Genomic DNA, 24,514 nt, shown 5'->3' on the forward strand with positions numbered 1-24,514 from the left:
CTGGGGCTAATAATACATTATATGTTAATAAAAAAATAAAAAAAAAAAACCCTCACAAGCTGCATAAAACCTGTTTTTCTATTTTTTAGGGACTTTATCCAGAATCCCATGGCATAATTGACAATAAAATATATGATCCCAAAATTAACGCTTTCTTTGCACTTAAAAGTAAGGAGAAATTTAATCCTGTGTGGTACAAAGGAGAACCAGTGAGTTGTTTGTTTTAGCTACTAAAATAGTTTGTTTTTTAAATTATTCTCATCTCTTTCAATCAGAGTAAAATAACAGATTCCCTGGAGCTTTTAATAACCTATGTCATTGATCCTGTCTGTGGCCATCCTTTTGTACATGAAGGAGAATGGTGATAATCCTAAATCTTGTATCATTGTGCAGTGGGTGTAGTTTTATTTCATAGCCGGGTTGGGGAAATTCTGAACTTTTTTTCTTTTCTGCTTAATTCTACCTTCTTGTACCAGCAGTTTGTAGCCATAGTCTGGGGGCCATATTTTGATCCATACAAAACTGTTACAAAAGGTGGTAAACTCTGACTTCATTTGTATATGCTGAGAAGATTCTTTCCGGCCATGATTTATATGTGTTCTTTGTATTTTTAAAAAACTGCCACAAAAATTCTGTGGGGTCTTTTTGGATAGTCTCAGTATTCCTCTTAGAAGGAAAAAAAAGCATGATGATTAATTTGCAGGGTATAAATTCATATTTTAGTGCTGATATTTGAAACTATGTGACTTTGGGCAAATTATTCTTTCAGTGGCTTAGTTTTCTTATATTTATACTGTAGATGATTCCGTTAACTACCTCAGGGGGTTATTGTGAGGATTAACCAAATTAATAATTGGGATGCTTCTGGGGATACTATTTAGAATTATAATTGGCAGGAAGTGCTTAATATGTGTTAGTCACATAATAAAAATGTCAACAAATTAAACACATGTGTGTTTGGGAATATTTTTTTCTTGCAAGGGGAGCCTGTTAAAATCAAAGGCTAGGGCTCTGAAAGTTGCAGAGGTTTCCAGCTGATGGCGTCTATATTTTTTAGGTTAAGTGCTCTCTATTTCATTTCATGTTGCTCCTGTCCAGTGTCCTATTGATTATTCTGTAATCTCACTGCTGAAGCTCCTTCACTTCAGAAATCCTGTAGCACTTGGGGGGAATGCACTGATGTCCCATGAACACATACTTGCCTAACAGATGCACGGTTGTATAGTTTTCTGACTTGCGTTCACTCTCTTCCCCAGATTTGGCTCACCACGAAATATCAAGGCCTGAAAAGTGGCACCTTTTTTTGGCCAGGATCAGATGTGGAAATTAATGGAATTCTCCCAGACATCTATAAAATGTATAATGGGTATGTATATACGCACTTTTTTCAGAACAGCTCATTTGTTCTAAATCTCAGCTTCTCCTTTTTATCAAGTGCTAAGTTCCAGCATTTCTGTGATGTGTTGGATGAAACATGAGAACAGTCAGAATAAGAACTCTATCTCAGTTACCTTTTAGATGGAGGGTATGTAAGTTTTGGATAGATGGATGGACAGCAAAACTAGGCTGAGTTTTTTCTAGAGGTTTTCTAAGAAGTGCTGGTACATGTTGGAGTTTGCATTCAGATCCTTGGGCAGGAATAAAATAGGAAGTTGTGGTGACTGTGGCTTTTTAAGAGTCATGAGCAAGTGAGCTGTCCAAGAGGTACGCTTTATAGAATGTATCGACACACAGGTTATTCACCTGGTAGCAATTGCTCTTCTCAGATACAGGAATAACATCCTCGAGTAGATACAAGAAGCAAATATTTATTTATTTGTTTGTTTTTTTCCTTAAAAATTTACTTATTTGAGAGAGAATGTGTGAGCCGGGGGCGGTGCAGAGGGAAAGGGAGAGAGAGAATCTCAAGCAGACTTCTCACCCAGTGAGGAGCCAAACACGGGACTTGGTCTCATGTCCCTGAGATCATGGCTGAGCCAAAATCGAGAGTCATACACTTAACAGACTGTGCTCCCCCAGGTGCCCCTACAGCCTCCCCAATTCATTCTTTCTTTCTTTCTTTCTTTCTTTCTTTCTTTCTTTCTTTCTTTCTTTCTTTCTTTCTTTCTCTTTCTTTCTTTCTTTCTTTCTCTTCCTTTCTTTCTCTTTCTTTCTTTCTTTCTTTCTTTTTTTCTTTCTTTCAAGATTTTATTTATTTATTTGACAGACAGAGATCAGAAGTAGGCAGAGAGGCAGGCAGAGAGAGGGTGGGGGGGTAGTCTCCCTGCTGAGCAGAGAGCCTGATGCGGGGCTCAATCCCAGGACCCTGAGATCATGACCCCAGCTGAAGGCAGTGGCTTAACCCACTGAGCCACCCAGGCACACCCCCGCCCCGCAATTCTTTTTTTAAAGATTTTATTTATTTATTTGACAGAGAGAGACACAGCAAGAGAGGGAACACAAGCAGGGGGAGTAGGAGAGGGAGAAGCAGGCTTCCCGCTGAGCAAGGAGCCCAATGCGGGGCTTGATCCCAGGACCCTGGGATCATGACCAGAGCTGAAGGCAGATGCTTAATGACTGAACCACCCAGGTGCCCCCAGCCTCCCCAATTAAAAAAAAAATTGTTCTATTTTCCTTTTGCTTTGCTGAGTGAAGCATTTCTGTAGAACAGACTTTGTTTTAGTTGTGTCTGAGCATAGCTTATATTAAGACGGGCTAACGAATTAATTTGTGTAATTATGTGTAAAGCTTAACCTTTGTTCCTTTATTGAGTTTTCAAATAAAACTTCTGCATTGCTTCAAACACAGATAACACATGGGATTGTTTTAGTCTTTCAGTGCTATTTTGCATAAGAAAATCACTGATATTTTAAACTCAACAATTGTCACAAATTGTTTCATTTTGCTTGTTCTTAATTTTAGCTCAATACCTTTTGAAGAAAGGATTTTAACTATTCTTAAGTGGTTGCAGCTTCCTAAAGATGAAAGGTATGTAGAGGCCTAATTTCTATGGGAAATACTCCTTTGTTTTATAGAAATTACACAATATTTTAAAATGAGCTGCAAGAAGACTTTGCACTTGTCTCTGGCATTTTGTATCCAAATGAACTCTTTTTATGGAGCATTTTGAAGAACTCCAAACCTGTACATAATTTCTCAGCAAGTTTAGAAATCTTATCCCAGTGTTGTAGACTTTTTATTTTTTTATCATTTATTTATTTTTTTAAAAAAGATTTTTTAAATTTATTTGACAGAGAGAGAGAGATCACAAGTAGACAGAGAGACAGGCAGAGAGGGGGGGCAGAAAGCAGGCTCCCTGCAGAGCAGAGAGCCCGGTTCTGAACTTGAGCCCAGGATCCTGAGATCATGACCTGAGCTGAAGGCAGAGGCTTAACCCACTGAGCCACCCAGGCGCCCTGTTGTAGACTCACTATCAATTGTTAAGTTATTTTTTCCGTTCTGTTTTACAATGTGTTTATAAAATATTACATTTTGATGCTGTTTGATTTAGACCACACTTTTACACTCTGTATTTAGAAGAACCAGATTCTTCAGGTCATTCATATGGACCGGTCAGCAGTGAAGTAAGTATTGTTTTATCAGTGATTGCTTCTAACTAAACCTTGCTTTGAAGCAGGTTTCTAGACCAGTCTCTAAGATTCCATGATTCTGGAATGAGTAGTAAACACAATTTTACTAAACCAGAGAATGACCTTTCATAAAAATAATGGTAGGGAGAATTTGTCTCATCTGTACTTTCGACAGTGCTAACTCAAACTGAGGGTAAATTCCATATTCTCAATTCCAAAGCCTTTATCCACTCCGTTTCTCCCTATATCAACCTAAAAAGTAAGGGGTCTTTGGAAATGTTATAAGTGGGAAAAACTCTAATTTTCTATTTATTATAAGAGAATTAGTCAGATGCCAGAAGAAGCCTCCCGTGACTTCTCTACCCTAGGAGATATATCTCTAATCTCTGAGCTCATGTTCACAACAGAGCCTGAGCATCAAAAAATAGGAAGTTTTGTCAAAACTATAGAGAATTTGAAATTACTGTGGTTTTATTGAGCAGTTACTTGGAAGCTAGAGATGGGGAAACAGCTCATGGACTAAGGTTGTCAGTGTATTTGACCTGACACTCTTTAAGGAGCTTAGCTCACTCCTGGCCATGTTGTAATTGGTATAGTGCTTTAAAAGATCAAATACTGCTTTCAGTGTTTGTGTGGCCATATGATTTTTGTACCTTGGAGCAGAGGAAGCATTAGAACAGAAAATGATTTGAGCTTCTTTCTTTGTATCTCTAAGCCGACTTTTCTTATGATGTATATTTTATCTGTGACCTGAGATCTGAAAAGAAGAAGTAAGGATCTGTGAGTATTGTTAGTCAGGAGGAAAGGAGAATCAGTGTAGCCGGTCCCTAATCTCAGATTCTGTTATCTTTTTCCCCATGTGACTCTAGGAGATGAAAGACTAGGAATAGCTAGAATTTCACCCCCAAGCTCGGTTGTTTGTGAGCCTTAAGGACTCTTTAGTTCAGAGTCTAGAGCAGAGCCTATCTTCATGTGTCTGTTGCGAGCTATGGTTTTGAGAGTGCTACTTGCTCTAAATTCTTGCTTCAGCAACAGCAGGAGGGGAGAACATAGGCTCATTTTTCTCACTTGAGTTTAAAACACCTGCTTAATCCATCTTCTCCTGGTTTCCCTTTTCCCTGGGTTTACTCCAAATTTGCCCCCTTAGAGCATAGGTTCTTTTGGGGGCCATCTTGTTAGCTAAAAGAGCGTGAAGAGAGAGGGAAGTTGACCCTCAACCTAGGTCTGTATTTACTCTCTAGATCTTTCCATCAAAATCCATCTGTAGCAGCTCCAATGTAGTTAGTAATTCTATGTGCCCTTGCTTTGCTTCTGTCCTTCAACTAAGCACAAATGGTCCTTAGACGTGGGGTAAGGAAGACGCATGGCGGACAGCGCAACCATATTATCATCGGTGAAGGGGAAAACTTCTTGTCAGCGTTATGTCGGTTTGACAATTGGCCAGATGCTAGTGTAATTTTTATTCATTCACTAAGGGAACTTAGTGTCCTGTCCAGGTCAGTTTGGCTACAAATAAGTCTAAGTATCATTTTGTAGTTGTCTGATCATCAGATCATATGAATTGTAACGGTCAGTGCTGCCTTTTCTAATTTCACTGAAGATTTGCCAAAGTACTACTTTTCTGATTCATCTGCATTCAAGATTGAGCCCATTGCTTTTTATATTATAGTTACCAACGTGTAACCTCTATTAAATTCTAATGGCACATTGGAACCCACTTTATTTTAATACTTAAAAATTCTAGTTTGAATTACTTGGGTAGCTTTAAGCAAATGAAAGACTGCATTGAGGGAGCTTGTTTCATATTACAGTGAAATTACTTGACCATAGAGACAAGACAGATTTGATGCACAACAGAAAACACATGTAGAACTGCCAAGAATTTTCCTCAGGTGGTTTTGCAAGGAGAGCAGAAAAGCAAGTTAAGCAAGTTGCTAAAACCATTTGCTCTTCTGTGTCCTTGCGATACAACATATTCAAAATACATATAGTTTGTAAGGAAATAATGAGTTGTATTCCTAGTTGTAATTTTAAAAATCAAATACAATATAAGAACTGTAAAAAGCATTTCATGAATAATTTTAACATTTTGACAGGTTAGACAATCAGATCCCCTTGGTGTCATTCCCAATATTTATAACTGAGCATGTGTGGGATTTGCCCCCCCCCCCACTTTTTTTTGGCCCTTCTTCTGTTAATGGGCATTGCCTTACCTGCCGTGGCTTAGCCTAATGTAAATCAGTTCATTGTAATAGTTGCATCCACTGAACCTTCCCTGTATTAACAGAGATAGCTTTATGTAGAAATAGCCATTAGTATGGAATCCATCACATGAAATCGCTTCCCTTTCGTAGGTCATCCGAGCATTGCAGAGGGTTGACAACATGGTTGGCATGCTGATGGATGGTCTGAAAGAGCTGAACTTGCATCGTTGCCTGAACCTTATCCTTATTTCAGATCACGGTAATCTGACTTTGCATCATTTACCCTTCAGGTTAAATGGTGCTCCCAAAAAAGTTTCCTTGATTAGTTATTATGACCTTATTTCTTCTGATTATTATAGTTAATTTTTTTAATGTAGTTTTTTGTGGAAAGTTTTTAGGAAAAAATTATATTAGACATAAAGTACAGGTAAAACACAGAATCCACAGAAACCTAAGAGCCTATCAATAACAGTGCACCCATCTCCTGATTTGGGGAAGGTTTACACTAGGAATTTTAGATAGCTAAAAAAAAAAGTAATATTAAATTTTGGTAAATCTAGTCTAATAGTTCTAGATTTAACTTGAACACATTATTATGTGCTTTTCTTATTTTCTCTAGCATGAAAAATCTGATTTTAGAAGGAGTATAAATTCTAGCACTATGTTAATTTCATTTTTTCTTACTATGACCTTTAGAACATGTTTGTGTAACAGCCTTGGGAGTACAGAAGCAATGAGTGCATAAGAAAATAGAAAACAATTTTCTTTTTGTTTTTTTCTTGTTGTTATTGTTTGCTTCAGAAAAATTCCTAAAAGCTATTTCTAGAAATGATTGTAAGAAGTTCTGTTTCAAAGAAGCTACAGTTCTGGAATGAGACTGAGAATTTTATGCTACCATTCATATTCTAGGTGATCTGGGGAAAATGAGTAGGCGTCTCTCTTCAGTTTGAGACTGTGATATTCTTCCTCATAAAAAGATACTATAACGCATAAATAAGAAATGTTAAACTAATTGTGGATGAAGGAAGGGAAAAAGGTTTTTTTTTGGGGGGGGGGGGGTGAAGTGGTATATATGGCTGAAATTCTGTGACTTACCTGTTAGATGTTTAACTAATGTGAGCACTCAGCACATAGTTAGTGAATTAAATTCTGGAAGTGAAAGAAATTCTCTTCTACATGTAAAATTCCTTATTAAAGTTCCCACATGTTTGAGAATATTTTTCTCCCAGGCATGGAACAAGGCAGTTGCAAGAAATATGTGTATCTGAATAAATATTTGGGAGATGTTAAAGATATTAAAATTGTATATGGACCTGCAGCTCGATTGAGACCCTCTGATGTTCCAGATAAGTACTTTTCATGTAAGTATATTTGGTTGCTAACATTGAATATGATTACATTCAGAATACATACCTCTAAATTATTCTATCTCTACACTAAAGTGCAACGGTTAAACTTAATTTCCTTTTCATGATTAATTCTCCAGTGCAGATCTTCTGCACCCAGAAAGATTTTATAAAGGCACTGGGTGTGAAGACACAGGTCTAACCACTTATCTTTGCTATTCATTGCTAAGCATATTATTTGATGAGCTTAGTACAATTTTATGTTATAGTCTGTGTTTTACTTGTGTTAGGTTTGAGATTACTTGTACTAAAAAAAAAAAAAACTGAAAAGTTCGGCTATATGTATTCAAGTTTAATTAATGACATTCCATTAAAATAGCTTAGAGTTGTTGGAATAATATTCTATTATGAGGAGGAATGTTGGCACTTCTGTAGTTCTTAAAATTCTATAAACAACTGGTTTCTGTCCTCAGAAATGACTTTCCTTGACCATTCCAAAACACAGTAAGAATGTGTTTTGTAAACAGAAAAGAAGAAATTTCACATTCTTTCTTGACTACATGTGGAACCCCAACTGCCAGGAAATTTTCTAAAAATATTAATTCTTTTGCAAGTGAGGTCCATTTCCTAACTGTTTCCACCTCTGTTATTGCCTACTTTCTGATTGCTGTCTTTGGTAACTCTTAGATACCACCAGCAAGTCTTATTTATCTTTCTGTTACAGTTAACTTTGAAACAGAAAGAGAAAAAAAGCTTGTGTGACATTTATTGGAACTGGTTAGGTGCAGGCACTGCATGCTGTATGTTTCCGTAGAACTATTGAATATTCACAGGGAGAAATAGAATTTACTGCAGGAAAGTGTTCATGCAGATATTAAACAGTAGGTTAACATAGTGACACTCAGCGTAGACTCTCTACATGCCTGGCAAGTTTTAATTAGTATTTTGTTTTAATTTATAAAAGTAGTATACGGTTGTTACAAAGCCTGTTATAAGAACTATACAGGTGGGGTCAGTGCCCAGAATGATTTAGGATGGGATGGCTAAGCTTGATGACACCCTTACCTCATTAGGCCTCTATCTTCCAAATTAAAGCAAAAACTATATCTGTATTTATTTACCAATATACAGACATAAGATGTATATACAATACATGTTCTTTTACCTGAATAATTTTCTCAAACTTTTGTAAAGTACAGCCAGAAGAATCTTTGGAAAGCTACACACTTATTGATTTGTAGTCCAGAGTACACTACATTTGTGGTCTTGCTATGCAAATTTGGTTTCAAAACTAATCTGTTTGCCCTCTCTTCTATGGTCCCCCATGTCCTTTTTATTTGAAAATTCTGGAATTATCAAATATCAAAATATGTAAAGTAAAAAGTAGCAGTTGCCCTAAACCTCTGTTATTCACAACTCATTTCCTCTTTCTAGAGATAAACGTTGCTAGGCTTGGAATAGGTCTTCCTAGATATCTGGCATGCTTATGTAAGATGTGTTTGTTTTTTAATTTTTATACCAGGCCATAATACTAGAGCTAGATGCATGGACAGATAGGTGGATGGTCAGATGGATGGACACACATATGGATGAACAGATGGATGGATAGATAGATACTCTGTAACTTGCCTTTTCATTTAACAGTCTGACACAATTTCACAGGCATGGAGTGGTTCCTAACAATCTCTCATTCTTGCCAATAACTAATACGTAATGATTTCAATAAGCTGTTTGAAACTTGTTTTGGTATTGAAGAATAGAGTTTGAGTCTGACTTCAGCATTTTTGTTTTATTTTTAATTGTGGCATACCATCAACAATTAATTCTTATCTTTGCTCCCCTTCAGTTGATTATGAAGACCTTGCCAGAAATCTTTCTGTGAGTGTCTTTATGTTTTCATGATCTAGTTATTGTTAGTTTTGTTTAAGATATATTTAGAAAAGAGGTTCAGTATCTGTTCTTGGGATTTTAGCATTAGAATTTTTGAGTATGTAGGCCAGAGTTTAGATGCACTGTTTTTTGTTTTTTTTTTTTAAGATTTTATTTATTTATTTGACAGAGAGAGAGATCACAAGTAGGCAGAGAGAGAAGGGGAAGCAGGCTCCCCGCTGAGCAGAGAGCCAGATGAGGGGCTTGATCCCAGAACACTGAGATCATGACCTGAGCCGAAGGCAGCGGCTTAATCCACTGAGCCACCCAGGTGCCCCTGCGCTGTTGTTTTTAAAGATCTTTAAGGACATGTCCCAGTAAGCTGGCATTGAAAGTTTTTAAGGGGAAGGCTGGTGGCTCAAAGGGTTAAATGTGTGCTTTCAGCTCAGGTCATGATCTCAGAGTCCCGGGATTGAGCCCATGTCAGCCTCCCTGCTCACCAGGGAATCTGTTCCTTCCTTTCCCTTTGCCCCTTCCCCCCTCACTCTCTCCCACTTTCTCAAATAAATAAATAAATCTTCCAAAAAAAGTTTTTAAGAATTCATTTACTGTCATGGTTTAATTTTTATGAAAGTAAAGAAATAATTGGAAAAAAACAGAAGGAAAAAAATTTATAGCTACATCACCATAGGTACTGTTAGCATTATTAAATATTTCCTACCAGTCTTTTTTATGCCCACTTAATAAGTTTTGTCTTGGTGATGAATTATCTACAGTGCATTTTTTTTTTTACTTGATATGTTTTAAGTGTTAAAGAAAATTCTTAACATTGTAGTTGTAGGTGTTTGAAAAGAATATCATCAGCGGTAAATCATATAAAATTGAGTGACATAGTCTAAGAGTTTTAGGGTTTTTATGCATCAGATCTAATTTCCTATAAAAAATGTGAGTATTGAATTGTTGGGAATGGTCAGCTGGTACATTGTATAAGTAGTAAGAACACAATTATTTTTGCATCTGTGACATTACGCAGGCTGGTAAAATTTTTATCAGAAAAAATTCATATAGAATTAAACAATTTCAAGAGAAGTTAACATGTAAGAAAATATGGAAATAAGAGTTTTTCTTTACCGTCTATAATTTCAGTGCCGGGAACCAAACCAGCACTTCAAACCTTACCTGAAACATTTCTTACCGAAGCGTTTGCACTTTGCCAAAAATGACAGGATTGAGCCCTTGACATTCTATTTGGACCCTAAGTGGCAACTTGCATTGTAAGTTCTGATGGTTTCCAGGTAAATGTAGCCCTGATATGTTAGTAATTCAGTGTACCCTTTGGACCCTTTCCAACAATGTTGTTATATGAAAACTGTACAAATGCGATTCTCTCTGCTCTAGCCCAGGGTTTCTCAACCTTGGCCTGTTGACCTTTTGGGTCAGATAATTCTCTGTTGTGGGGAGCTGTCCTGTGCATTGTAGGATGTTTGAGAGCAATCCCTGGCTTCTACCAATTAGGTGAAAAAGCACTCTTCTCACAGTTGTGCCAACCAAAATGGCTCCAGACTTTGACAGAAGTTCCCTCGGGGGAGGGCCATCCACCCCCAGCTAGGAACCGCTGCTCTGCTCACATCCATATTGATTATTTCTTATGTCTACATTTGCATTACCATTTAAGCATTGTATCTCTTCTGCACATGACAGCTATCCTAATAATACCTTTAAATCCAGCGAACAATTGGTAAAAGCTCTTTATAATAACGAGCAATTATTTTCTTCTTAGAGTTGTTTTTGCACCTCGGTTTTTTGGTGCGTTGGAAAATTATTTGGATGGTTAATATTGTTAATATCTCAAAACATGGTAATTAACTCTTTTGATGGTTGCCAGGAAGCCATGCTGTAAAACAAAACCTAAGCAGTGAACAACATCTCACTGTCTCTCTCCTTTCACTAGAGAGCTGTGCTTTTAGTGTTCAAAAGTAGGTCAATGGTGGGCATCTGTGTGGAGATGATGACGAAAAGGATTGTCCTTATCTCATATTAATAATATACTAATATTTCACAGACATTTCCTGTATTCCAAAGATATCTTTAGACTAAGCCATTTATTTTTTTTTTAAAGATTTTATTTATTTATTTGACAGAGAGAGATCACAAGTAGACGGAGAGGCAGGCAGAGAGAGAGAGAGAGAGAGGGAAGCAGGCTCCCTGCTGAGCAGAGAGCCCGATGTGGGCCTCGATCCCAGGACCCTGAGATCATGACCTGAGCTGAAGGCAGCGGCTTAACCCACTGAGCCACCCAGGCGCCCTAAGCCATTTATTTTGTACAAACAACCCAACATGATGAAATTGAAACCAGGAGAAGATAACTAACTTGCCAAAGTCACAGCTGGTAAATAGCATAGTCAGGGTTCAGAACTAGTTCTGTGTCAATGCTAGTGATTTTTCCCTTCTATGCCACACTGCTTATGCAGTTGATTTATCTACAAAATAAAAGATAACCCCTTAATGCTTCCCAAGCCCAGTGGTTTTGTTTACCTTTTTTTTAGTTTAACCAAATAGTAACTTATTGTTTATGAACAGAAATAATGTCATGATTATAAATCTGACACTGTGAATAGACTTTGTATCATTAATTCATATTATATCAAAATTAGGGCTCCTTCAGAAAAGGAACATTGTGGAAATGGATTCCATGGTTCTGACAATTTATTTTCAAATATGCAAGTAAGTAAACTTGTTATACTTAAAAAAATAATGATTTATATCTGAAGAAAACTATATAAAGTTATACACTTAGAAACATGGAATGTAATTGTATGTGTTGAATGAGAATTAATGTAGCTTATAATTTTATAGAACTTTTACTTTGGGCATTACATTAAAATTTTACATTCATGTTTCATGAACATGTGACTTTTACCTCATACTAAATTTCTAATAGTTATTTTGTATATACTTGTGCTCCATTAAGAATATCGCCACATTGTAAATGAAAAGTAGTGATTTAATAGGAGAAAGGGTATTATATTTTTGTTCTAAATGAAGATAAATGTCTTACAGTTACCTATAAATTTAAAATTTCAGAATATACTCATAACAGTGATTTAATTTGATGCCTGTAGCACTGGGTGAAATGGGCAGAGTGACTTTTATATCACATTTCACAGATGAACAATGATTTCATCATCCATTCCATTCTGATTGTCAAGTCAAAGCTGAGAGAAGTATCCCATATGTCCTTAGATTAGATGTGCAACATGGGTTCAGTCAGTATCCCACCAAGTCCATGGACACGGTAGTTTTCCCATTATGTTAACCACTTTATGTATGTACAGCGTGGTTAATATAAAATACTTTTTTGTCACCAGCGGCATACACAGGGGAAATGAATTGACACACTGTTACTTTTCTGGCCCATCTAGGCCCTCTTTATTGGCTACGGACCTGGATTTAAGCACCGCTTTGAAGTTGATTCCTTTGAAAATATCGAAGTCTATAATTTAATGTGTGGTAAGTGGGAACAGGCTTCCTTCATTTCTTCTGAAAACAGAGCTGGAATGGGATAATCGAAAGTAGGTCAATGGTGGGCATCTGTGTGGAGAGGATGATGAGGGGAGCCAGATCTCCTTCTTCCTGACCCAGAGTCATTGAAAAAAAATATGGGGATTGTGCCATCTGATGACTTACATTTCTTCCATGAGGCTATACACAGGTAAAGTGGGGCACTCAGAGGAGGGAGGGCCATACGTCACCCATGCCTACCAGTTTGCCAGGCCATGGGCTTCATTATATGGCAGTCAAAACAGGTCTGGGGTAGAAGCCTGGGGAAGAGTTTGGAGTCTGTGAAGGGGACCCAAACCAGGCGGAACCTCTGGTAGCAGTAATACTTGCATGGATGACAATTTCAGGGTTGTAGAAATTGAGGAGTTTCCATTAGATATATTCCTCGTTTACCCAGTACTTTCTTCATTAGTACTTTTATGGTTGGATATTGAGTTTTAAATATGACTTCCTTTTCCTGACAATGGTACTGGGAGTTTGCAAACCTTAAATATGTCCTCAGTGTAATTCTTTTAGTGGGAGCCTATATGCTTAAATGAATTCATATGTCCTAAAGCACATAAAACAGTGCCTGGCATATCCTAAGTGCTTTCCTATAGAAGTGTTTGCTGTGGTTATTGCCAAGAGCATGAGTCAGACTCAGACAAAGCTGGTTTTGAATCCTGGGTCTTACTCCGTTAGTAGTTTTGAGGCCTTAGGCACAACACTCTAATTACTCATCTACCAAATATCGGCAATAACTTATTAAATTGTTTTGAGGATTAAGTAAGAAAAATACGTTAGCACAGTGACTGGCATATAATAAGCATGCATGGCGGTTACTATAGCCATACACACTAAAATTCACAAGTTTCCATAGAGAAGTACAGTGTACATATCAGTAATCCCATTTAAATCCCATTATTAAGAATAGCATAGTCATAAATGCTCCAAAATTCAAGAGCATTTCATAGTTTCATTTTAGGTGGAAAGTAAAGAACTCTTGCATAGATAGGGTTTAAAAAAAATTAAAATCATGGGCTAAGTCTTCTATTTATTTGTTTTTGAACCTCTAAGTAACCATTTACCTTTCTTGGAATCATGCAGATTTACTGAATCTGAGACCTGCTCCTAATAATGGAACTCATGGGAGTCTTAACCACCTTCTGAAGAATCCTGTTTACACCCCAGAGAATCCCAGAGAAGTTCACCCTGTGGTGCAGTGCCCCTTCGCAAGAAGCCCCAGACGTAACCTTGACTGCTCATGCCGTCCCTCAGTAAGTACTGACCAAAGCGTAGCCCAATTGGATCTTATGGTGCCCTCTGCATAGCTTATGCCATAGAAACACTTAGTGATCAAATTGAAATCTGTGGGTAGGCATAAATATCTATGTATGTTTAATTCTGATGGAACACATGCTGCCCTCTTACTGTTTATTTTTCCTCTTCCTAGTTTTTGCGTTTTCACCTCCGTCTTTATCCCTTGGTGCTATGACTTTTGACTTGGATGCAGGTTGGGAGAAATCTAGCCAAGTCCTGGAGCATCCTCAATCATGGAGTCTGTGCTGTTATCCTAGCAGTGAGGGCTTGATTATCAACCAATCATAGCTTTCCTTCTCTAAAATATCTCTCAATTAATTTTAAATTTAGAGGGAAAATCACATATTTGGGGGGTATGAAATAGATATATGGCACTCTTTCTTTTTTATTCCTGTCTTAACATATAGTTATAAGAAGATGAAAATATGTGACAAGTGAACAAAACTGATAGTGTCCCTAGGGGCACCTGAGTGGCTTCGTGCGTTAAGCCTCTGCCTTCAGCTCAGGTCATGATCTCAGGGTCCTAGGATCGAGTCCCACATCAGGCTCTCTGCTCAGCAGGGTGCCTGCTTCCCTTCTCTCTGCCTGCTTCTCTGCCTACTTGTGATCTCTTTCTCTCTCTTGCTTTCAAATAATAAATAAAATCTTTAAAAAAAAAACTGATAAGTGTCCCTAAAGAGAGAGATTTGGGGAATGGTTGGGATATGCTTTCCATTTTGTTCTAGGCTGGTAGAAAGACTCTCAGAGCAGTGATAAAGATGATAAAGGAGCGACTCTTGTTTTTCATTCATAGTGCTGTGCTTGGGTAGCAGTTCTGTCTTGTTGCAGTTGTCATCTGAACTTTTATCCTTTTCGTCAAAAAAATAAGTTTGACTTGTACAAGATGGCTTTATCTTTGTCCCATAATGGGCTAATTATGCTGCAGAAGTTGTTTGTTACAAGATTGAAACATGTCTCAAAACAAAAATAGAACTAAACGAAACCTTGTGTCTCTTATTGCTTAAAATCGTATTATTAACTTTTTAGGTCTTACCAGTTGTGGATTTTGAGATACAGTTGAATTTGACTGTGGCAGAAGGTAAGACATGTTTACCCTTGAGTTTGGAATGTAAAAGTGGGCTTCTTCTCAGCCAGGTTAACCACAGAACATTGGTTTGGGGGCATTAGTTGAGAACAACCAGTAACTTAAAGGTGGTAGTGGAGACCACCTGAGGAAACATGGAGATGTCTTTGCTTGATGGTCTAGACTGTTCGTCCTATGGAAGGGAGGGATATTTACAGCACATCATATATTTAGTGGAAGCTGAATTACTCTTTATGAACATAGTGGAGGTGGTTTGAGATCTTGAAGATTTTTATAGCTTTATAAGAGACCTTCAGATTTCCATTGTAAACACCTGTTAGATTTCTATCTCATCTGCTTCTTAGTTCATTATAAGAGAGTATAAATTGGCTTGTTTATCTAAAGTTATTTCTTTATAACTTTTGAGTGAAGAGTATGCTTAATATACAGTCATTTGTCAGTCTTGACTGGGATGTTCAGCCTCACTTTGATACAATCTCTGATACACTTTGATATAGTCTCTGATCCTTGTTACTTGGCTCAGTTTTTTCCTTCTGTAATAAGAGGCAAATTCTGCATAATTCCCAAGTTGAATTTACCTGTATAAAAATCTCTGTCAATATGGGGCACCTGGGAAGGCTCAGTCAGTTAAGCATCTGACTCTTTGATTTCAGGCCAGGTCATGATCTTAGGTTCCTGAGACTGAGCCCCACACCGAACTCCACACTGGGTGTGGAGTCTGCTTGGGATTCTCTCTCTCTCCCTCTCCTTCCCCCTCTGCTTCTCCTCCCACTCACATGTGCTCTCCCTCTCTCTTTCTCTTTCTCAAAAATAAAATAAAATAAAAATAAAATCTCTGTAAATGTTTAGAGATATCTTTGATGGCCTTGTGATGACAAAACCTTGTCGTAAAGGATTGCATTTCTGGAACTGATCTGTGTTTGAATATGAGCATAGGAACTATATGTCCATGGAAAAAGTATTCATTCTCTATAAACTACTGTTTTCTCATCTGTACAATGGGCATATAACCTTAATTTGCAGGGTTATGGAAGAATTAAATTAGATGATATATACAAAGGACTTGGCACTTGGAAAAAGTACAGTACATGATCTATACTATTACTGTTTCATTCAGCTCAGTCTCATAATTTTAGTTGTGAACTTTTGCTTTCTAAGCACCCATCTCATCCAGAAACTTCTCTGTCTGGAGTTTTCCCTGAATCCTAGTCATTAAAATACTGTTGAAGAATTTTAGCAATATTTTTAAAGTCCTAATGCTGAAATTTGTAGTAATCTCACATAGTGTTTTCTTGTGATATCTTGATCTTACATTCATCTTTCAGAATCTTCATAGGCAAAAACTACAATGAATCCCTTTTCTTAACTGTTTATGGTTCTGCTCTTTGTGTTTAGTTTTATTTTACAGTTCAAAATAACTTTTCAGTAGGGTTAAGTAGAGAATTGGATGAATGGATTCTTATATACTCTGTAAGGAAGTATGTTCTTACATATTCACTATACACAGACACACACACATATGTGTATATATATATATAATATATTCTGTATGTACATACAGAATATATTATATACTGTGAATTATATTCACAGTAAGTATGTTTGAATGGTGGTTTCATTTTTCCCCTACAACCCAAGAGAAGGTTATTAAGCGCAGCACTTTACCTTACGGAAGACCCAGAGTCCTGCAGAGGAACACCTCCGTCTGTCTCCTCTACCAGCACCAGTTTGTGAGTGCTTATAGCCATGACATCCTGATGCCCCTTTGGACCTCTTACACCGTCCGCAGAAATGCAAGTATTGGTCGCCTCTTTAGCTATGTTTGATTATTTCAAATTATCATTAAGCAAAACATTGAAAGCCGAGTTAGTTTGGGTCAGTTAATCTTGGCTCTCTCATCAGTTTCTGGATTAGAAGATCACTGAACTGTGAGTTAGAAGATTAAGTTCTCGTTCTAGCCTGACCACAAACTCGCTGTGTGACTCTAAGACTCCAAGCGATGTCTTCTTGTGTGAAATGAGGGGTGTGCGTGCAACAAAAGTTTCTCCCTTGCTTTATGTTTGATTTAATATTTTAGGATTCTAATTTATAATTTTATGAAATCAATTTTGCAGTCAGGCACAATGATTCATCTCTAAATACATAGCTGTATTTTCCCTGTCTGGATTTTCCTTCACTGCGCTCACCTTAGGGGGTCCTCACTGATGGGCAGGGTCATAAAAGCTTAGTGATGTCTCTGCATATACCACCTACAGGAAGACCCCCCCCCCACCCCGCACCCAGACCAGACCAGAGAGAGGCCAGGGATCTGCGCACCTCCCAGAACACAAGAAGGCCTTGAAAAGAGTTGGGGGCAAATACCCCCCCCCCAATAAGACCACAATTCCCCCTCACCCCTGCCCCCTGGCTGCTGTGGTGGAAAGAGAAACAGAAGATAAGCCTTGAAAGAGAGAATGGGGGAGGGGATGAGATTGAGATTTTAATCAAATTGAAGTTTTAAACTAGACCAACCAGATTTTCAGAAACTGAATGTCTGGCAAGCTACAGGATGCCCTTAAGGGATGGAAAGGGGATCTGAGAGAGCTTAATGGAGGGTAGCAGCAGGATTTAAAAAATAAAACTATTGTTAATAGTCACTGAGAATGCCAAATAAAAAGAGAAGGCTATGTGTGTGTGTATATGTAATTTCTTTGTTAAAAATATATATATTATGCACCCATACACATTCACATAATTCCATAAAGTTTCTACCATCAATTTTATTTTTCTGATTTTGAAGACGGTCTCCCAACACTTGTAAACACGTTTTTTACTTGACTTTGTGATATGTAGGAGACTGCCCAGTTTTTTTGTAGGTTCCCATCAGATTTACTGTTGTTTCATGCCATAATTACAATGTTCTTTGATTCTGTTCAAATGTTCGGTTGACTTATGTAATCAAAGCTGCTTAAATTCAGTCTTCAGTGCTCCTGAGGTTTTTGTGCTACACTGTTTCCACCCCCAGTTGGAGTCTGTGCAGTTGTGTATGGAAGATAGATAGGCTCAGATCTCCCAAATCAGTATTTCAGTATATAAAAGCTTGCAGTTGACAAAAAAAAAAAAAAAACAACAACAACACTAAATTAGCCCAGCATAATAGGAAAATATTTGCACATATGTGATAAATGACTAATATCCTTCTATCATAAAAGAGTTTTTGCATATCAGAAAAAAATGAATATACTACTAGAAAAATGGGAAAATGGTGAAGGATAGCCAGAGCTCTGTTTTCAAATGGTGTGATGCATCTTCAGCTACTCATAAAGCCATCTTCTTTTCTTTTAGATGCCTGACACCTAATGGCTGTTTTCATTTTGTTTTTCAGGACAGTTTCTCTGCAGAAGACTTTTCCAACTGTCTTTACCAGGATCTTCGAATTTCTTTTAATCCTGTCCATAAGTGTTCCTTTTATAAAAATAATGCTGAACTGAGCTATGGGTTCCTCTACCCACCACGTAAGTTTCTACCTCCCTGACCTTGCCTTTCTCTTGGCCTCTTTCTCTTCTTCCTTTTCTTTTCCTTTTGAGGCCGGATACATCATCTTGTTGTTTTTTTAATTGGTGAAAATGGTAAATGAGAAGAATAACTCTTAGGGAAAATTTTAAAGTGTCTGAAGCTTGACTTTTAGACAACTTTTTAGGTTTTGCTTGGATGAACCATTCAGTATCTGCCTTTGGCTCAGGACCTGGTCCCAGAGTCCAGGGATGTTGGACTCCCTGGTCAGTGGGGAGCCTGCTTCTCCCTCTGGGCTCTGCCCTTCCCAGCCCCTCACCCCTGCTCTTCACTCATTTTCTCTCTCTCTCTCTCTCTCAAATAAATAAATATTTTTTTTAAAAAACGGAAAAATGTAATTCACCTAAGAAGTAGGGATAGGCAGAGCCTAAGGGTGCTCGCTCTTTCACAGAAATGGAGCTGCTAGGGAAGAGCTTTTTTTTTCTTTTTTGAAGTTAAGTGTTCTGTTTTTAAATGTGGCACATTTGTGTGTTAATGAGAAGACATTTTCAGGCTGTCCTTAAAAGGCAAAAAGCAGAAGGCTCTAGGTGCTCAAATATTCTCCATATCCAGCCCAGTCCCCAGAGTAAGTGTCTGAAGTCAGAACTTGGCTGTTGCTTTATGAGAATAGACCAACTCCAAGCCGAAAATCCCTACAAAGAACAGCATTTCGAGGCAGAAATCCTGCGATGTTTTTTCTGGGTAGTAGGTGGTGTTCTGAAGCCAGATAATCTCTTTTTCCTTCTTAGCGTAGAAGAGTTTAAGGAAACAGGGTTGTCAAAACAATACATTGTTAGTTGAAATAGGCAAATAATGTAAAATTTGAATATGTTTAATTTAGGCTGTTATTAAGCTTTTGTTTTTTTGATAAATTCATCTTGAAGAAGAAAAGATCTAAGTATTTTACTTTTTTAAGGGAACTTGACCAAACACATGGCACTTTCCCTTGACCCTGTACTTAGGAATGTTTTATGGGTTTAAGGTGATACTCAGCTAATTTTTCAAGTGCCCTCCATGAGAAAGTATGATTTCTAATGTTATTCATGAAGAATGAAATAGTTGTCTTTTTTTGCTTTCTTTATAGAACTAAATAAAGGTTCAGATCAACTATATTCTGAAGCATTGCTTAATACTAATATAGTGCCAATGTACCAGAGTTTTCAAGGTAAAAAATTTTAACCCCGTATCTCACAATTTCAATTAATTTCTGTATGTTATAGGCATAATTTATATTATGAAGACTGATCCTCTAAATTAAATGACTGTCAAGCATGTTCTTTTAGGTGTATGTTCTTAGAGGTATACATTCTTACACATTCTTAACTTTGACGATACCAGTACACAAAAATTCTACAGCTGTTAGAATTATGATATATTCTAATACCTATTATTCTACTCTGTATTTACATGTTTGCAAATAACATTTTTTGATGGAAAAAGTATGTAACATTCTTCCTAAGTTATCTGGCTTATATAGTCTACTAACACATTAACTTTCAGTTTGTTTTCCCATTTAACATTTGGGAGTTGCTGATAATTGTTTTTGACCTTGAAATGAATAGATTTTTGCATCATTTTTAACTATCGTTGTATTTGGAACCCTTACAAAAATAAATTTAAATTATTCCTCAGGTGACATATAGAATTTCAAAACATGGAGCATACAAGGAAATTTTTACTCTAATTTACGTGCAAGGAAATTTTTAACTCTAATTTACGTGTAGAATACTTGTGAATATTTCAAAGGGAATTTCAGATATTAACAGTAAATCTGAATAACCTGCCTTGTTTCTTTATGTTCATGGTGAGGGATATAGTCAGGGATGCCCAAAATAGTGTTGAATTCAATGTTTGTCTCTTCTGGCCAAAAGCCAGGGCTGAACAGGGCATTTTTGGCCTCACACTAAGACTGAAGCCACATTTGGCTTTGTCAGTAATTACTACAATGCTAACTTTGAAGAAGGTTGTTGAGTTATTTCACATGACAGCATGGCACCTTGTTCTCTGGAACCTACACTGACACCCTTCTTGTTCCAGTAATATGGCGCTACTTCCACGGCACCCTTCTACAACGGTATGCGGAAGAAAGAAATGGCGTCAATGTGGTCAGTGGGCCTGTGTTTGACTCTGATTACGATGGATGTTATGATTCCTCAGAGACACTGAAGCAGTAAGAACATATTTCATTTCCTCTTAAAAACAGCCGTCGTGTGGGATTACCATCCAGTTGAGTCTGCGGAGCCTTTTCTGTCTGAAACTGTTTGTGTTGATGGACAAGATATTTCTGTTTATACCGGAAGCCCCTTGAAATATCTTACGATGTTTTGCTCAGTGTTCAGTAAAATTTTTTTAGAGGAAAGAAGGAGTGTTTCTCCTCGACTCTGCTTAGATGAGTAATTCCTGAGCTCAGATTAAACACTGAACTCTGCCATCTGTTAAGAAGGTAACATCCGTGTTTAAAATCTCTGTGCGGCTAATTGTTGAGATACCATCTTCATTAACTACTGCTGGTTAGAAAATAAGGAACCTTGTGGTGTGGCTAGAGGCATCCTGCCTGGAAGCATCAGCAGAATTAAAAAGCTGCAGTGTCCTAGGGCAGGCCTTGGGCGAATGTCGCAGCTTTTACCTACCCTTTTTAACCCTTTTTTAGGGGGAGCCTGAGTGACCGTCTTGAAAGAAACCGCCAGTGGGTGCTGTTTTTGTAAAGTACAGCAGCGGAACATTTTAGAAACCATTTGATCTTTCATAAAACAATAACAGCATGATTTTTTGAAGTAATATTACTATTAAGGCACAGGATAATGAGAATGAGATGTCAGGGGAGATTTAGCTGGTTGCTGAGAACTTCTCTCTCAGGCAGGCTCAGGGACGATTCTTCACCCAAGTTTATCTGTGACACGTTAGTTTGTAATGTAGTTTGTCAAATGACGGGGTTTTGTTTTGTTTTTTACTATATCCCTGGAGTCGTAAGGGACCCACCATAACTGCCTGAGATCACAGCAATAAAGTAAGTAAAGAGGAGAATTTTAGGGACGCCTGGGTGGCTTAGTCGGTTAAGTGACCACCTTCTGCTCAGGTCAAGATCCTGACGTCCCAGAATCGAGTCCTGCATCAGGCTCCCTGCTCAGCCAGGAGTCTGCTTCTCCCTCTGACCCTCTCCCTTCTTGTGCTTGCTCACTCTCTCTCTCAGTCTCTCTCTCTCAAAGAAATAAAATCTTAAGAGAGAGAGAGCGCTCCATATCTTTTGCATTCCACCAGAACTCTCTGTTTTAATCAGTTTTCTATGTTATGGTTCCACATAAGATTACAATTGAAGATGAGGCTCCCACTACCCTAAATTTGGAAAGATGCTGAAAAACAGATAAATAAACCTAGCTTTCAGAACAAAGGAAGTAGAATTAAGATGAGGTAAAGTATTACTTGGGACATCTTGAAGAATATGCTGCAATTTAAAAGAAGTTATTGGGATGAGAAAGGAAATCCACCTTTTTTTTTTTTTTAAGATTTTTATTTATTTATTTGACAGACTGAGATCACAAGTAGGCAGAGAAGCAGGCAGAGAGAGAGGAGGAAGCAGGCTCCCCCGCCATGCGCAACTTGATCCCAGGGCCCTGGGACCATGACCTGAGCCCAAGGCAGAGGCTTTAACCCACTGAGCCACCCAGATGCCCCAAGAAAGGAAATCCCTTTAAAACAAAGGAGAGTTCACAGAAACATGACTTCTCTAGAAGGGCTGGAATAAAAAAAAATCCCACACCACTTTCCTCTCCGTCTCCTGTCTTTGCATAGCTGCACAGAGTTGAGAAGACTATCAATAATGCTTCAGAATCTTGGTTGTAGGTGTTCTAGAAAGATGTATTTTTTTCTTTCATGTCTCAATTCCAGTGTCTTAAGGTAGAACTAAAAAAAAAAAAATCTGAAGTTTAGTAAATTTTTATAGAAAATAAAAACTATTTGGCTTGTGTTTACCTGTCTTCTAATTTGTTTTCAATTTAGCATAACATGTTGAAGTATTATGATTACTAACTTCTTAGTAATTTAATATTTATTTATTTAATTATTTGACTGAATTTTATTTTTAGATTCATTGTATTAAAAATATACTTCACCGAAATATTCACTAAAAAGAAGAGAGTTATTTCTTTCTTAAACTGGAGATTGTCATATTTTCCAGAAACAGCAGAGTCATCCGTAATCAAGAAATTCTGATCCCAACTCACTTCTTCATTGTGCTGACAAGTTGTAAAAACACATTCCAGACTCCCTCTCAGTGTGATGAGTTAGACACCTTAGCTTTCATTTTGCCTCACAGGACTGACAATAGTGAGAGCTGTGTGGTAAGTAGCCTTTGTTCATGTATCACCTTAAACGTTGACCATAATGAATATAAGTATATTTGCATGTGTCGTGTCTGACATCACTGTGGGTAAAAACGGAATGTGGGGGTGCCTGGGTGGCTCAGTGGGTTAAAGCCTCTGCCTTCTGCTCAGGTCATGATTCCAGGGTCCTGGGATCGAGCCCCACGTCGGGCTCTCTGCTCCACAGGGAGCCTGCTTCCTCCTCCCTCTCTCTCTGCCTGCCTCTCTGCCTACTTGTGATCTCTGTCCGTCAAATAAATAAATAAAATCTTTAAAAAAAAAAACGGAATGTGAATATGCATGTACTTTGAAAGGGTGTGCTTTTACATGTACTTTGTGGGATGATTTTAAATTTGATACTCTGAGATGGTATATCTTTGGAGAGGACCACCCTTGCCCATTAAAACACAAAAAAACCAAATCAAAATGTAAAAACTTAGTGCCTGGGGCACCTGGGTGGCTCAGTGGGTTAAAGCCTCTGCCTTCGGCTCAGGTCATGATCCCAGTGACCTGGGATCGAGCCCCACATTGGGCTCTCTGCTCAGTGGGGAGCCTGCTTCCTCCTCCCTCTCTCTGCCTGCCTCTACTAAATTCTAGGTTTATTTGAACTATGAATTTATTTTTGTTTGAAACCTGGATTTATAATTCCTAAAGTGTCAGCACTGTTATAAATTAGTCCTAAAGTTATGATTAGGTAGTATTTCAGATTAATTTTCTTTATATCACTTTATTATAAAAGTCATGTTTGTTCCTAATTATCTTTTCTTATTCTTTTGTCATTCAGTGTTTGGAAATAATTGTTTTATGTTATCTTACTTGATCAGAATTTAAAAAAATAAAACCCCAAAACAAACAAACAAAACCTAGTCTTCGAACATCAAGACTGTTTTAAAATTTTAGGGAAGTTTTTTTCCCCATAGTGAGCCAATTTTTTTTTCTTTCAGAGTACTTCCCAGATTTTCTAGTTGTTGTTTTTTTCTAGTTGTTGTTTTGTTTTCCTCCCACTTTTCTTTTTTTGTCCGTCGAAGTTACACAATGTTAAGTGTAGACCTAAGTTGGCAAAGCGATGTAGCTTTCTCACCAGCCTCATTCGAATGGGTGTTTTAGTTGGGAGTCCTGTGGGCAAAAGGATGTTGAGGCCCCAGTCTGAGCTCAGTAGGAGAGAGTGCTATCATCACTCATTCATTCTTCCCTGCATTTATTCATTGATCCCTTCTTGGATCCAGCCATTCATTCCTTCAATAAATACATGTTTCCAGGTACTCTTAGTCCAGAAGACACAGCAGTGAACAAAGCAGACGGTAGCTTCTGCTGTAGGCCCAGGAGTAGAATACAGAGATCCATTGTCATCCCTGATCTAAAAGCCTGTGTGTCATTCATTAAAATTCATGAAGATATTTCACTTATTTGTTCCTCTGATAAACTGAGAATGAATTGACCAGTCCTCAGAGAACATATTTCTCATTAAGTTCTTTTTCCTTATGCTTCAGAATTAAGGAAGGAATAACGGGGTTTTACCTATTTGGATGCCCTTTGGGCATCTACATCCACCAGCTGGTCACTGTTGTGGACACTGTGGGATACATACTAAGTGTTCTCTTCTTCATTGCTTTCTCTTCCTCAAGAGATTGAATTGTCACTAAAGTTATCAGTTAGTGTTCTGTTCTGCAGCAAATAATGGAGAACCCATTTA

General features: G+C 37.7%; 1 protein-coding gene across 1 annotated transcript in view; it reads left to right on the forward strand.

The window, feature by feature from the left end:
* ENPP1 (ectonucleotide pyrophosphatase/phosphodiesterase 1) overlaps positions 1-24,514 on the forward strand; it is a 75,488-nt gene that overhangs the window by 45,342 nt on the left and 5,632 nt on the right. The window contains exons 8-24 of the mRNA XM_047733702.1: positions 90-209; positions 1,257-1,366; positions 2,902-2,967; positions 3,491-3,563; positions 5,924-6,032; positions 7,003-7,134; positions 8,966-8,997; positions 10,135-10,262; positions 11,643-11,712; positions 12,411-12,498; positions 13,636-13,805; positions 14,875-14,926; positions 16,571-16,725; positions 18,297-18,426; positions 19,548-19,628; positions 20,501-20,633; positions 22,638-22,800. Coding sequence (XP_047589658.1) covers positions 90-209; positions 1,257-1,366; positions 2,902-2,967; positions 3,491-3,563; positions 5,924-6,032; positions 7,003-7,134; positions 8,966-8,997; positions 10,135-10,262; positions 11,643-11,712; positions 12,411-12,498; positions 13,636-13,805; positions 14,875-14,926; positions 16,571-16,725; positions 18,297-18,426; positions 19,548-19,628; positions 20,501-20,633; positions 22,638-22,800 — 1,812 coding nt within the window. The remainder of the gene's footprint in view (positions 1-89; positions 210-1,256; positions 1,367-2,901; positions 2,968-3,490; positions 3,564-5,923; positions 6,033-7,002; positions 7,135-8,965; positions 8,998-10,134; positions 10,263-11,642; positions 11,713-12,410; positions 12,499-13,635; positions 13,806-14,874; positions 14,927-16,570; positions 16,726-18,296; positions 18,427-19,547; positions 19,629-20,500; positions 20,634-22,637; positions 22,801-24,514) is intronic.

This window comes from Lutra lutra, chromosome 6 (assembly GCF_902655055.1).
Source record: "Lutra lutra chromosome 6, mLutLut1.2, whole genome shotgun sequence".
In the NCBI taxonomy this organism is placed as follows: domain Eukaryota; kingdom Metazoa; phylum Chordata; class Mammalia; order Carnivora; family Mustelidae; genus Lutra; species Lutra lutra.